The sequence below is a fragment of the Pleurodeles waltl genome, chromosome 2_2, assembly GCF_031143425.1.
Source record: "Pleurodeles waltl isolate 20211129_DDA chromosome 2_2, aPleWal1.hap1.20221129, whole genome shotgun sequence".
Classification (NCBI taxonomy): domain Eukaryota; kingdom Metazoa; phylum Chordata; class Amphibia; order Caudata; family Salamandridae; genus Pleurodeles; species Pleurodeles waltl.
Window position 1 is genome coordinate 876,532,680 of NC_090439.1, and position 13,589 is coordinate 876,546,268.

At 42.7% G+C, this 13,589-nt stretch overlaps 1 protein-coding gene across 2 annotated transcripts in view; it reads right to left on the reverse strand.

Annotated features, from left to right (window-relative positions):
- Positions 1-13,589, reverse strand: part of RGS22 (regulator of G protein signaling 22) — a 742,354-nt gene that overhangs the window by 652,102 nt on the left and 76,663 nt on the right. For both annotated transcript variants that reach the window (XM_069220550.1, XM_069220549.1), the window contains exons 6-7: positions 9,220-9,385; positions 3,872-4,037 (exon numbers count right to left, since the gene is read on the reverse strand). In XM_069220550.1, the coding sequence (XP_069076651.1) occupies positions 3,872-4,037; positions 9,220-9,385 (332 nt within the window). The remainder of the gene's footprint in view (positions 1-3,871; positions 4,038-9,219; positions 9,386-13,589) is intronic.

Below are 13,589 nucleotides of genomic sequence, written 5' to 3' on the forward strand. Positions count from 1 at the left end.
GCCCCCGTAAACCTTTTGCCCAACTGCCTCAGCTCTTGATATCTATTTGCAAAATGATATCTTCTTTACTTAAGGCTCATATCAATATCTCTCTACTTCACTACATTTTTCCGTGCATTAACTTACTATCTCTGCATAATGAGTTGAGGATTCCTCTCAAGATCCACACTTCTTGCCCACTACATGTAAGAAACCCTGAGCTCAACAATCCCCACTGGGATGTGGGATGTGATGTGGAGGGACGACTGATCTGTTTCCTCTTTAATCTGCTTTTCTTCTCTATACCCCTAAACCTACACACAATCCAAATCCCCTTGGTTTTAGGCTCAACACCCAAATCCAGGGCCACAAAAAACAAACCTCTTCGCCCCTTGGTCTGCCTAACGAACAAGCCCTCTGTAGATTATCAACAACAATCTGTTCCCCTCTTGCCCCAGGACAATGCTATGACAACTTCCTTTATATATGCAGGAGACAGGCCCCTCCCCTTCTCTGTCCTCATAGAAGTTTATATTTATTTTTATTTTTTCATAATTATTATAGATATGGCCTTATATATTGGGATCAATGTGAGCCATAATCTGTCCTTAAAGAATTGCTAAACTGGAACCACCCTGATGGAGATGGCCCCCAAATGAGAGTGACACGAGAGGTGTGTAAGAACTGAGTTCCACAATTCATCCAATCAATTGTTCTCTATTGGAAGCATGTTTAATTAATGGCACAAATTGTTTTCATACCTATGTTGGCTTTGTGTTTTCAAATTTGTTTAATTCTTGTTCTTTCCATTGCATTTGCAATATGCTGTAATCCATACTTTGAGTATGGAAAAATCTATGTACCACGGGTTGTAACATAAGAATCTGTATAATATGTATATCAGATTTGATGGTGATCCCAGGAGAAACCCTTAGAAGGGTCAAGTTTTTGTTCATGGATCTTTTTATATTGCGTGGGTTTTAAAATAGTGAGTTTGAGTGTGGATGCATGTAGGTATGAGACATTTTCCATTGCTGAGTTTTAGGGGAAGGGAGCTTTGTTTATGCTATCATTAGAAATTGCAATAAAGAGAATACAATGAGAAATTAAAATATAATTGCTACTTTGGTCATCAACATATATAGGAAAATTAATAAAAAATAAGGCAAATTATGATTATTTTCATATGTATCATTAATATAATGAAGATAAATATTCATGCATATCAGGCAAACAAAAGTCTTGACTCGCGAGACAAATATAGAATACGACTATCGAAAGAAAAAATGTATCAGTATCTACAACTAACCAATTTATAATAAAGAGAATAAATAGTAGTTACATACTTACTTTCATATGCAATCTTTTCCTGGAGGAGCTACCATATTATATCAGGGGCCCTCTGGTTTTTCTGATTTAACCCTCTTTGTCCTAAGCCTTGGCTAAACAAATTGTCATCCTATGGACAATTACGAAAACTTTTTAAAGCATAATGAACTGCCTACTTCAATTCGCCCAGAAAAGTAGGTTTCTGTACTCTTTCTACATCAGGAATATAGGTATTCCTAACCCTGAAAATAAAGCTGGGTCCACCTCATGGTCCCCACACTAGTCACACTGGACAACACTGTAAGAATCGGGGCACCTTGCCACTGTGTGCATTTCTTCCCTGCCTTCCCAGTAGTACCAACTCCTGCTGCATTCATTATACAGCAGCCCACAATGGGTGCCACCTGTGAAGGACAGAACACTGAGCTACTTTTTGGCACACCTACTTGACCACATCACCCGAATTAAGACTGGCAAGAAGCATCCTGGGTACCTGGAGCCCGATGAGCAACTTGCCACCCAAGTACGTAGACCACTTGGAGTCCAGTCTTACAAAGTACCTCTGTCTCAACCTAAAAAAGTTCCCCCACCAACTTACCCATGGTATGTGGCACCCACCCTACTTTGATTCCTTCTCTCTCAGTGCCTAACCCATTCCTTCTGCACCACATCTCCTGACCTGTATATGTAGCACTGCACAAAAACTGTCCAAAGAGTATGTAAAGCCCAATAACCCGAGGGTCTACTCCATAATCCCTGCCACTTGGACATTTACCCAATGGTCCTCACAGACTCCACTCCTCTCAGACTCCAACGCTGACTAGCACATGTCTTCAAATAATACCAATTACGTTTCCAAATCTATATAGGTGAGGACAGATTAGGAAGTCATAGCACACAATTAATGAGTGGAAAACATTCCTTTCCACATGTGGGAGAACTTCCTTGATTTGAATGGATCAAAACGGAAGTTTTGATTATGGGCAGCAGCAACATCAATTCCCTTTATTCCTCAATGCCACAGGGACTTGACTATTCTCCTTTACCTCCAGCTTTCTTTATCACCACTTCTATGCACATGGCAACAGAATGATCAAGTAAATTCAGCATCTGGTAGTCAGCATCTGGCACTCAGGCCTCTCAAGACCCCAAATCTAGCACGGAATAGATTACAGATGTAAAGTATGTAATCCTCAAAAAACTAAAGCACAAGCATTGAAAATAGTCTATCGAATATCAGTGGAGCAACTAATACAATCCAAGGTCCACTGAGGTCATTGACCAAACTAATTATAAAATCTGAGAAAACATGGAACAAGAACTCTTACAATGCTGGTTGCCCCCACCCTATGCAAGAATTTGACCTTGTCTCTAGTAACAAGAGAGCCACCAATGGTTCAGTAAATGCATTAAAAAATTGGACTGATAGCAACCAGGTTTTGGTCTGGATTAGGCACTTTTGCTTACTTTGCTATTCATTCCTCCTAAAGTAGCCTACGCTCCCATGAAACTAAAGGAACAATATCAGTAGAAAGACCTAAACCAACGATCCGCAGTCCAAAAGACTGACATTGCTGATCTTGTTAATTTTAGATTGGCAACTAGAGTAAAATGAAGTGACATTTGAGGAGGCATGCAGCTCTTAACAAAACCCTTAATTCATAAAATAAATCACTGCTTCTGAGGCTTACCCTTTGCTGTTTGAATTTAATCAATCCACGGATGGTACAAGATACTATCGGGCTTATGAGCTGCCTTGTCAATCACAAGCAGTAAAATGCTTATTAACCTTCTATTCTAGGTGTTAGTAAATGCTAATGTGTTTTCTGAATTAACTTTGTCTTTAGGGTTTTATACTTGCTAAACTTATGTTGTGTTTAGTGTGTGACAGCTATTAACGGCAAACACACAAAATGTAACTGGGGGGAATGCTTGCAATTCGTATAACCACTGGCAATCACACGGGGTAGCATGGCAAACCATCAGGGCGAAATCGGTCCTAGGTTGCTGGTATTCTGATTCAGGGAATGCCTAGCTTGGCAGATTGGGCTGCACTGTTTCCACTGGAGAAGGGTCAAAACTGATTTGTATATGGCTAGGTCTAAACTGAGGTGGCATAGTAAGTGAAAAACAATGGATTAGGATGCAGCCCGAGCGATTGCCAGTAACTTGAGATTAATTCAGGCATTCCATAGCTGTTGGTCCATAGCTATTAATGCAAATATTTGATCTATTTTCTGATTTAGTGAGTGTATACACTCAGAATCTCCAGTTTTTATCACTGATTATTGTAAAAAGAAATTTAATGAATACTTAAAAAATAATATGGGTACTTCCAGGTTATTCATTTAAATATGAAACATAACACCAGTGGGGAAAAGGAGTTGCATATTGGAGTGCACTACTCGGAGTTTGGACCAACTTCCACAAACCCCAAATTCTGTACCAAAGTCACAGGAAGGTCAACAGATCACGATCAGCAAAGGTACAACACTACAATCACCAAAAAGAAGATGATCACTGATTTTTAGCTTTGCCAAGAATTGGCTGAATTGAGGCTCACCTGGTGTGTCAGCAACACTTGTTCTTGTAGAAGCCTTAATATGCGTAAGAGAAGTGCTCGAAGGAGGTGGGCTCCAGGTCAAAGGGAAAGAGAGTGACTCAGAAGTATTTGCTCTTTGACTTTGTTTTGCTAATGTGAACCATTCATTTATTTGCACAAAGGAGGCCTGTATAAAAAATATAAAAGATTTTTTAAGTTTAAAGTATACAAACATGTTCAAAGCAAGTGACCTATTCTTACATACAATTACCTGACCTATATATTTAAAAAAAACAATAACAATAAACAATCTGTAGCAAATAGTTATGGTGGAGATCATAAATACAGTTGTCTCAGATTACATGCCAACATTATGTCCTTTATGCAATGCTCAATGTAATTATTGCAGGCTAAAGCTTTAGGAATCAGCTATGTAGAACTATGGTGCAACATATTCAATGCAAGTTTCTCAAGGTTTGTTTAAGTTTACATGATTAATCATGTAGGTCTGTGCTCTAGGAGGGAGGGGTGAGGGGGGTGGTAAATTCTTGAGAAAACCCTGCCATGTCTAAGTCTTCAAGCAGTTTGTTGTCTCATCTGGCGAGTGTCACTCAGATTTCCTCCGCTGTGCACTATTCTCCACATATTTCTTAGACAGTTCTCTACTGTTGGGTTTTTATGACTCATTCACTGTACTGCTATCCTTCTCTTGGCCAGGAGAAGGGTAAAAAATTTTAAAAAATCCTCATTTTATTCCTAATGTGCCCAACAGAAAAGAGACATGTCTGCACAATTAGCTGTAAGTCCACCTGTGTCCCCTCTTTAAAATGATCTATGATTGGTCTTCAATGATCTCACAACTTTGGGCAGTTCCATGTCAAAAGTAGGCAGGTGACTCACATCTTTTTGGGGCACTCTCTGGCCTTAGTGGGCTCTATCTTATGCAACATTGCTGGCATGATGTATGCCCGGTCTAGAAAGTTGAAGTGAATCAATCAGCTAGTATCTAGCATTACACTTGGCAGTGCATGTAAGCAGAAGGACCTCCTCCTGCTGCTTTCCGTTAAAGCCTGACCTGCAGTTTATTCCCCATTTTGTCCCCGTTTCAGTGGGTTTTGTTAGCATCCAAGCTCACTGCTGTATACATTATAGTCATCACAACTTTACTGTGATCTGTTTGCAGCAGCAGATCTAGTATGAGTGAACTGTGGGGTGTATCACTGATCATCCCTTATATGTCTTTACATACATTGCATATTACATTGTAGTGTAGATATTGTCCCATTGCCAGATGGAATGTCTCTTTTGCCTGTTCTAGTGTGAATAGAGGCCCCAATTCATAGGAAGTCTGCTGCTGTGCTGCACTCATTTAGACATATTCATATCTGAATCTAGCCTACAGAAGTCTGGTATTTCCCATAGTGGTTGGTTGTGTGGCTACAGCAGGATCCTGCCTCATCTGATGAGGAACATTCACCATACTTCGAGCATGATTTTCACTATTCGTGGCATATTCGTCAACGCTTATCTCCTGTCGTATAATCTGTTTGGATGCATTCCTCTGATTGACATACATTCCAACAGTCACTCATCCATGCTATGTTCTCCATCATACCAGCCAGTCGCAAATTGTAATTGCACAGTCTGGTAGTATGCCTCCACATTGGGTACTCTGAATCCCCACAGTTCATATGGGTACTGCGGTGTTTCCATGCATACTCTGCTGTATCTTTTGACTCATGTATGACTTATCAGTGTAAAGTTCAGGGTTTTTTTGGGGGAAAAAAGAAGCAGAATTGATGCAAACAACACAGGATGCCAACATCCTCACTACAGCTTTAGAGTCATTGACCGTGAGGAAACCATTTTATTTTCATAAGGAAATCATTTAACTTTCTGCTCCGTCCTCCCATACAATTGAAGTTTACCAGGATTAGAGTCCTTTGGGATCATGGAAGTGATAGCTGGACTGGGTGACCAAATAACTGCTTCTATTACAGAATATTCTCTCCATGGTTCCGAGATCACTAAATGCTTGCCTGTTGCCTAGCTTAGTACACTGTTATCAGAGTTCAAAGGGCACCACTGACGGAGTCAGTATGTGCAGCCGCTCATACAAGATTGAACCTTTATTTTAACTCCCTGTTCAGTTCTCATGGTTGGTGATGAAATCACAGTGTATGAAGTATATCCAAGGACTGAAGCAAAAGAAGGAATTTATTTAATTGCTGGCAACACTAAGAAGCAAACATTATGTGAGAACAATCCTGCTGTTGTAGTACGTTTTCGATGACCTTTACTCCTCTGATTATTGCTTTCCATTATACCCTATGTGCTTACAAATGAATAAAAGCTGAGTAGTCTGTGAGCTGACTCAGACCCTCTGTTCGGCTGGCAGAGAAGCTCTATTATTTACTAATAAATCTGATAATAAATCTGAAGACCACTCATGACTGACTCCTCTTATTTTTAGGGCGATTATTTTTTAATCTGCGTTTTCAACAGTGGAAGGGCAGCCCACTTCAATCGAATCAATATTCCATTGTATGTCCATCAATAAACTAGCATGGTTCTGTTCAAACCAGCTACTCTCGGGTGTAGTTATCTGTATGACCAGGTATCTAAAAGAACTAGTAGCCCACGGTTTGTACATAGGCATCAACTTGTCATTTAGGGTAAGACGGAGGATCCTCATCGGAAACAGAACTCCGATGTTTGCGTACCACTGAAGCCATCCAGTTCTTCCTTTAGTAATTTTATGAGTGTTTGGGGTTAGGTAAGCATCCTAGAATATCGTCGACATACAGTGACATCACATCTCTGCGACAATGTTGGTTTTTCCCAGTCTGTTAAAACTCTGAGCAGTCTACATGCCAGTGGCTCTATGGGCTCTATGGGCACTGCAAACAGGGGTTAGAGAGGGCACCCATGACTAGTACTTCTCTCTAGTTCCCACCCTTCTGCTATATATAAATAATTAGTTCTTACTCTGGCAAGTGGTTCCATGTAAAGCAGGGAGACTTATTTTGTGTAGTATGGGTCAAAAGTAATTTTTGTAAGTACTGCAGATAAATATTATGGTGTTGAAGGCCTTTCCTTGTCTAGTAACACTAGAACCAGTTCCTCACCACTACCATCCACCTGTCCCATTATGCTGGCCACTTGCCTAATGTTTAGTGGGGTGCATCTGGCTGGGACAAACCTGTTTTATTTAGTGTTCACTAATGTCATTCCTACCTTGTTTAAGCTTTTTTGGCCAGTAGCCAAATATAGCTTCCACTAGTCTTTAAACAGTGACATTTTGCTTTAGCGCACCACAGCATACAGCATGGGCAATAGCTCAGCCCACGTCATCCACTAACTCTCTTGTACTGCGAGGGATGGCATTTTTCCTAATCTAATGTGCATGTCTGCCTAAAAAGAAGGGCACTACTGTGCCAGGGTTGGTAGGCCAATACTTACAATGTCAATGCTCAATTCCTTTAATTTTTATCCTTGTGTGCTAATAAGTATCATGTTCTCCTGCGATGTGCACTAATTCTAATAGGGGTTTCAATACCTGCTGTAAGTGCTAAGAAACATTTATAAAGGTATTTTAATATTACATGCAATGGCTAATTATTTTTATTTAAAGTTTTTAGTACAAGAATACGGAGGTGACGTTTAGAGAGGAGCATTATTTACTCTTTTTTCGTTTTTGTTGCCAATGCCTAAAATTAAAAAAGTAACTATTGCACCAGTTTGCCAAAGAACAACCAACTGGTCTGCCAATGGTTATTGTCTGCAGCGATTCAAAATTAGTATCCCACTTTTGTTATGAATCGCAGGCGCAGAGGCAGGCTTAAGTATGTGATGTTTGCTCAGTTTTGGAATCCGGGGGATTAGTGGAAATATTCTGGTTTTTAATAGAACTCTGTTGATAGACAAGATGCATCAAACAAACGTTAAATTTTTCCCAACACAATAACAGAAGTTAGAAGAAAGTGACATCAGTATACGCCACAATTTTATATAATGTGCTGTTGGCATCACATTTTGATACCTCACTGGTTTCTCTGATCTTAACAAATGCATAGCTTAACAGAGTGCACAAATAATGTCCGAGAGGGCGCAGCAAGGGTGCAGTGGTTCTAATGTAGGGAAGGAAAATGGTCCTACATACACATGTTGTAGTAAGGGGTGAGTTAGTCATAAACTGGGTTTGAAGGAGTCGCTCAGCAGTCTGTGTGTACCCCGCTGCCTTTGCATCTGCTGCACCAATGACAGCTACGCCCATATAGAAAGCAGGCCCTCCTGGCGTGTCCTTTTGATGCTAACTTTAATAAAGTTTGAATAATGCAAAAAGTGTGCATGTTTCTGAGAAAATGGTTTGAACAGAAGAGGCAAAGGATATAATTTCACACGAACACCAAGAGAACAATCAATTTTATTATTTCCAGGGGATGGTCTTAAGACTGTTATAACAGAGAGTGGCAATTTAGTGTGGCCAGGAAAGGAGACATATTCCCTTCCAGCTATCATATGTAAAGCCATAAATCTCCCCCTTCACATTCTCGAGGTGGATATGTCAAGGATGGAGATGTAACATGCAGCTAGCTATCAGTGCCGTGAGCCCCATTTGGGCTAGGGGTGTGGGTAAGTGCTTAATAAAGATTACTGGAATAAAGCAAAGACAAACACTAAAATTGCTAAATTAGAGGGCAGCCCTTGACTTGGAGGCAATATACAAGAAAGCTACCTAGCGGAGTCAGAGCTCAGACAGGAACAAGTGCATCCTCTTTGAACAGTGCATCCAAGGTTCAGCCACCCAGCATTACAATCGAAATTGCAGCTTTTGTGAAATGCCCGAAAGTGAAGTGTCAGTGCTTTGAAAAAACATTAAATAAATAATTATACTACATAAATCCCTAGCCCATTCGCGCACTAGTCCTGGCGAAATGCAGGATTGCACTGCGGTGGAGGCACCCTTAACCTCACGCTTCATGGCAGGGGAAAAAATCTAGACAAAACACTAGTCCTTATCAAGGACCACCAATCAGAAATAAACATCTAAACATGGACGGCAGGGACACAGGATATGAGCAGTAGAGTGGACAGGCTCATAAAGAATTTCTTAGTAAAGAGATTAATGCACAGATATTTATAGTCATCTGTCTGTACTGTTTCTGTTGGAAAGGACTGATGTTCTACACTCATTATTTCCTGGACCTTGGAGGGGCTTTCGCTAAGCTACACTAGACAGCATATGCTTTATTGAAATGCAACATTTTATGTATGTGGTGCTGAGATGTGGTACAATATGACAAGTTCTGCAAATTTAAGGAGGGAGATCAAAGCAGATTTAGTGAGAGTATTCTTTAAGTGCTTACCTGGCCAAGATTGACATAGAATTTCTTCATCAGAGCATCATTGTCATCCTCTTCTGCCGTGGCTGGAGGTAGTTCTTTTTTAACAAGCCAAGGTTCATACCTTGGGTCGACAAATACCGCTGCACCCACATTACTTAATTTCACTTGCGACATCAGCTTGGCTAGCCTGTGGGTCAAATATTTGATGAAATGAAAATTACATTTCCTGTTATTGTTCTTGTTATGTACAATCCCCTTGATTTAAAAAAAAAAAAAACATTGCAATGAGCAAACATGCGATCTCTGTTTATTTTAACGTTGGCACAGATTGACATTTTTGCAGAAAACTTGGATTTTGGATTTGTTGTAGTTTTACTGCATCGCTAACATGGTAAAATGGAATTGAAGAATACAAAAATCAGTAGAAAGTGGTGGTGGAAACCGAGTACGTGAACATGGAGGAATGTATATGAAAACAAAGTGACCAGGCATTAGTCCCAATTTCCACCCACCCAACCACTGAATAAATTTGAAGGTAAATAACCAAGCAATAGAATAACCACCGCAGGGTTTTCGATCTGGGTTGACGGGTATGTTCTACATTTCCTTCTATCTGTGGCCTGGAGATATCGCAGGCTTCGCCTACCATAAAGGCCCTCATTCTAACCCCGGCGGTCTCAGACCGCCGGGGCCAGGGTCGGCGGGAGCACCGCCGACAGACCGGCGGTGCCCCGCAGGGCATTCTGACCGCGGCGGTTTGGCCGCGGTCAGAAAGGGTAAACCGGCGGTCTCCCGCCAGTTTACCGCTGCCCTTAGAATCCCCCATGGCGGCGCAGCTTGCTGCGCCGCCATGGGGGATTCTGACACCCCCTACCGCCATCCTGTTCCTGGCGGTTCGCCCGCCAGGAACAGGATGGCGGTAGGGGGTGCCGCGGGGCCCCTGGGGGCCCCACAAAGTATTTCAGTGTCTGCCTAGCAGACACTGAAATACGCGACGGGTGCAACTGCACCCGTCGCACCTTCCCACTCCGCCGGCTCAATTCTGAGCCGGAATCTTAGTAGGAAGGTTGATTTGCCCTGGGCTGGCGGGCGGCCTTTTGGCGGCCGCCCGCCAGCCCAGGGCAAATCCCAAAATACCCTCAGCGGTCTTTCGACCGCGGAGCGGTATTTTGGTGGGGGAACTTCGGCGGGCGGCCTCCGCCGCCCGCCGAAGTTAGAATCACCCCCAAAATCTCTTAGCACATCCAGCCTTTAAGAGAGAAGTAGTAAAAAATTTAAATTCCATTGAGTACCCGCAGATGGTAGAAGGTATCTTTGACAATGTTTTTCACCTGCAAAAAGGCAAACGTCACGAATGATGGCCAGTTTCATAAAGGTATGATGAAGATCCCGAAAAGGATAGCCATTCAAATGGAAGTATTGCTGGGATGCCTGTGCCCAGTACCAGAACCTCATACTTGGCAACACAAAGAAACAGCCAGATTTTCTGCATCCAACTGTATACTTTAGATAGGCAAACTATGATATCTTGACAATTCCCACAATCATCGGTTACACTGACATGTATTTAGTTCAATCACCCATTTTTTAATTGTCAAAGATATTTAGAGAGAGACACCGTGCACGAATTAAAGATGATGAGTGAAGGAAAGCTCACCCAGGATTTTTCAACATTTTCTGGATCCTATATTATTGCTGGATTTAGAACTCTGAGCATTTTAGCACTGCCAACTAGTAGTAAAGTGCCAGTTCTCCCCCTTTAAACGTGGTTGAATCAGCACATTCCAAATCGGCATAATTAACTTGTAGGAAACTGCCCCCTTGTTGTAGTACCCCCCAACGTTTCGCCTGATATCTGATGCTAACTTGACTGAGTGTGTCCTGGGATCCTGCTAACCAGGCCCCAGCACCTGTGTTGTTTCCCTAAAAACTCTACCATTGTTTCCACGATTGGCACACCTCTGGCACACAGATAAGCCCCTTGTAAAAGGTAGCAGTGGAACCAAGGGCCCTGGGACCAGGGAGGGTCTGTAAGGGCTGCAGCCTAAACTGTGCCACCCTAAAGGACCCCTCACCAAACCTTTGCAGGTTGTGTGTGTTGGTGGGGAGAAAAAGATAAAATCAATATGGCATCTCTTCCTGGGTGCCATGCCCACCAATCACTGTCTGTGGCACAGGTAAGTCACCCCTCTAGCAGGCCTTACAGCCCTGAGGCAGGGTGCACTACACCACAGAAGAAGGCATAGCTGCATGATAAATATGCCCTTACAGTGTCTAAGTCACTTCTTAGACATTGTAAGTGCAGAGTGGCCATATTAAGTACATGGGCTCGGAGGTTGTTATTCCGAACTCCACAGCTGGATGATGGCTTCACTGAAGACTGGGAAGTTTGGTATCAAACTTATCAGCACAATAAAGCCACACTGATGCCAGTGTTGGATCTATTGTAACACGCACACAGAGGTGAACTTAGAGATGCCCTCTGTACTTTACCCAACCCCCTAGTGTAGGGGTGACCGGTCTGTGCCAGCTTGCCACTAACAGACAAGTTTCTGACCCCATGGTCTCTCTGGGGCCTGAAACAAAGCCTTCCCTGGGTAAAGAGGCTTCACACCTTCCCCTGCCGGAACTGCAAAACTTGGCGGAGCCTCAAAGGCTCCTGCTTTGTGTTACGCTGCCCCAGGCACTTCAGCTAGTGGAGATGCCCGCCTCCCAGGACCAAGCCCCACTTTTGGCAGCAGGTCTGGTGGGAAGGTTAGGAAAAACAAGGAGTGACCACATCAGCTGGGACCACCCCTGGGATGTTTAGTGCTGAAGTGACCCCCTCCAGGCAAAATCCTCCAACTTGCTTTGGCGAGAGACAGCCAATAGGTTTAGGACTGTGCCTTCCTCCCCAAGGGAGTGGGCACAGGAAGGGTGTAGCCAACCTCAGGGACAGTAGCCACTGGCTACTGCCCTCTGACCCCTGAAGCGCCCCTAAATCTAGTATTTAGGGGCACCCCTGAACCTTGCTCACCAGATTCCTGGTGACCTCAGAAAGAAGAAAGAAGAAGAAGGACTGAAGAACCAACCCCAGCAGTGAAGACTCCAGACGACAAATGACTTGTCCCCAGCCTTACCAGCTGGCCTGTAGGTTCAAAGACTCCTGCTACAAAAAGGTGGCACATCCTGCAGGACCAGCGACCTCTACAAACGCTCAGAGGACTGCCTGCCCAGCAGAGGACCAAAAACACCAGAGGACAGTGGCCCTGTCCAGAAGAAACCCTCCAAAACAACTCCAGAGCCATCCTGAGTTCTGCCCACTCTGCACCCGATGCCCACGGCCCGTGTCCAGATGGCCCACTGATTCAGAGGAGGTCCCCAGGCGATTCTGACCTAGAGTCCCACCTGAGTTGACCCCTCCTGGTCAACAGGACAACACCTGCAGCCTGAACACAGAGGATCCACCTTGACGGCGACCTGCAACCCCCTGCTCTTGGGGAATGTAACTGACGGGCCAGCAACGTCCAGCGGGCTCTTCTCCTGTCTGTCCAGCCTTTGGTTTGCCACAACCAACTCCCAGCACCAAGCCTACAGCATCTTTGTGACCCACTGGGTCCCCCCATTGGAAAGCATTGGGCACCCAGCTCATCTTCACACATTCAAGTTGTAGCTTTTAAATCCAGTTCAAGCACTTCCTCCACTCAACCAGGGACTCCTCAATTTTTGACAAGCACAACCTCCACTGCAGGAAGCAGACTGGCTTCCCACGCCCAGATGCATTACCTTTAAGAATAATTGTGTTATTTTAAAGTCAGTTGCCTCTAACACACAACAATATATGGCAGCAACAACTCAAGTGGTCAGCACAACTCGTGTAGGCTTCACAAATCCAGTCTTAACCTCTTCAAGAAACATCTTTCCTGCAATTAAAAACTCACAAGGCATCCCTCTTTCTGATGTCATTAGAAAAGAGTTCCCTTTGTATGTCAAGAAAGTAGAACACGCACCACCATAATTATGGTCTTTGCTCCCACCATAGTCACAGAGGTTTGCTGCTACGTTTGCGCTTTAAAAGTACTCTTACATTTACTAAGACTTACTCTTGTTTGCTTTGTTGTAATTGCCACTTAAATATATCACAAATAAAAATGATACTGAATATAAAACAACAAAGAAAGCTACTCTTTTTTTCTCAGCTGCAGCTGTGAAAAAAAAAAAAAAATATATATATATATATATATATATATATATATATATAATTATTTTTTTAAACAAATGTTTTTTAAATATAATGATGAACTTCCTGTGTAAGTTAGTTTGTGATGCTGGATCTATGCTGTATAAAATGTATGATTTATCCTTAAAATGACTGATGAAGTTATTTACAAATGCATACTAATGGTCTTCTT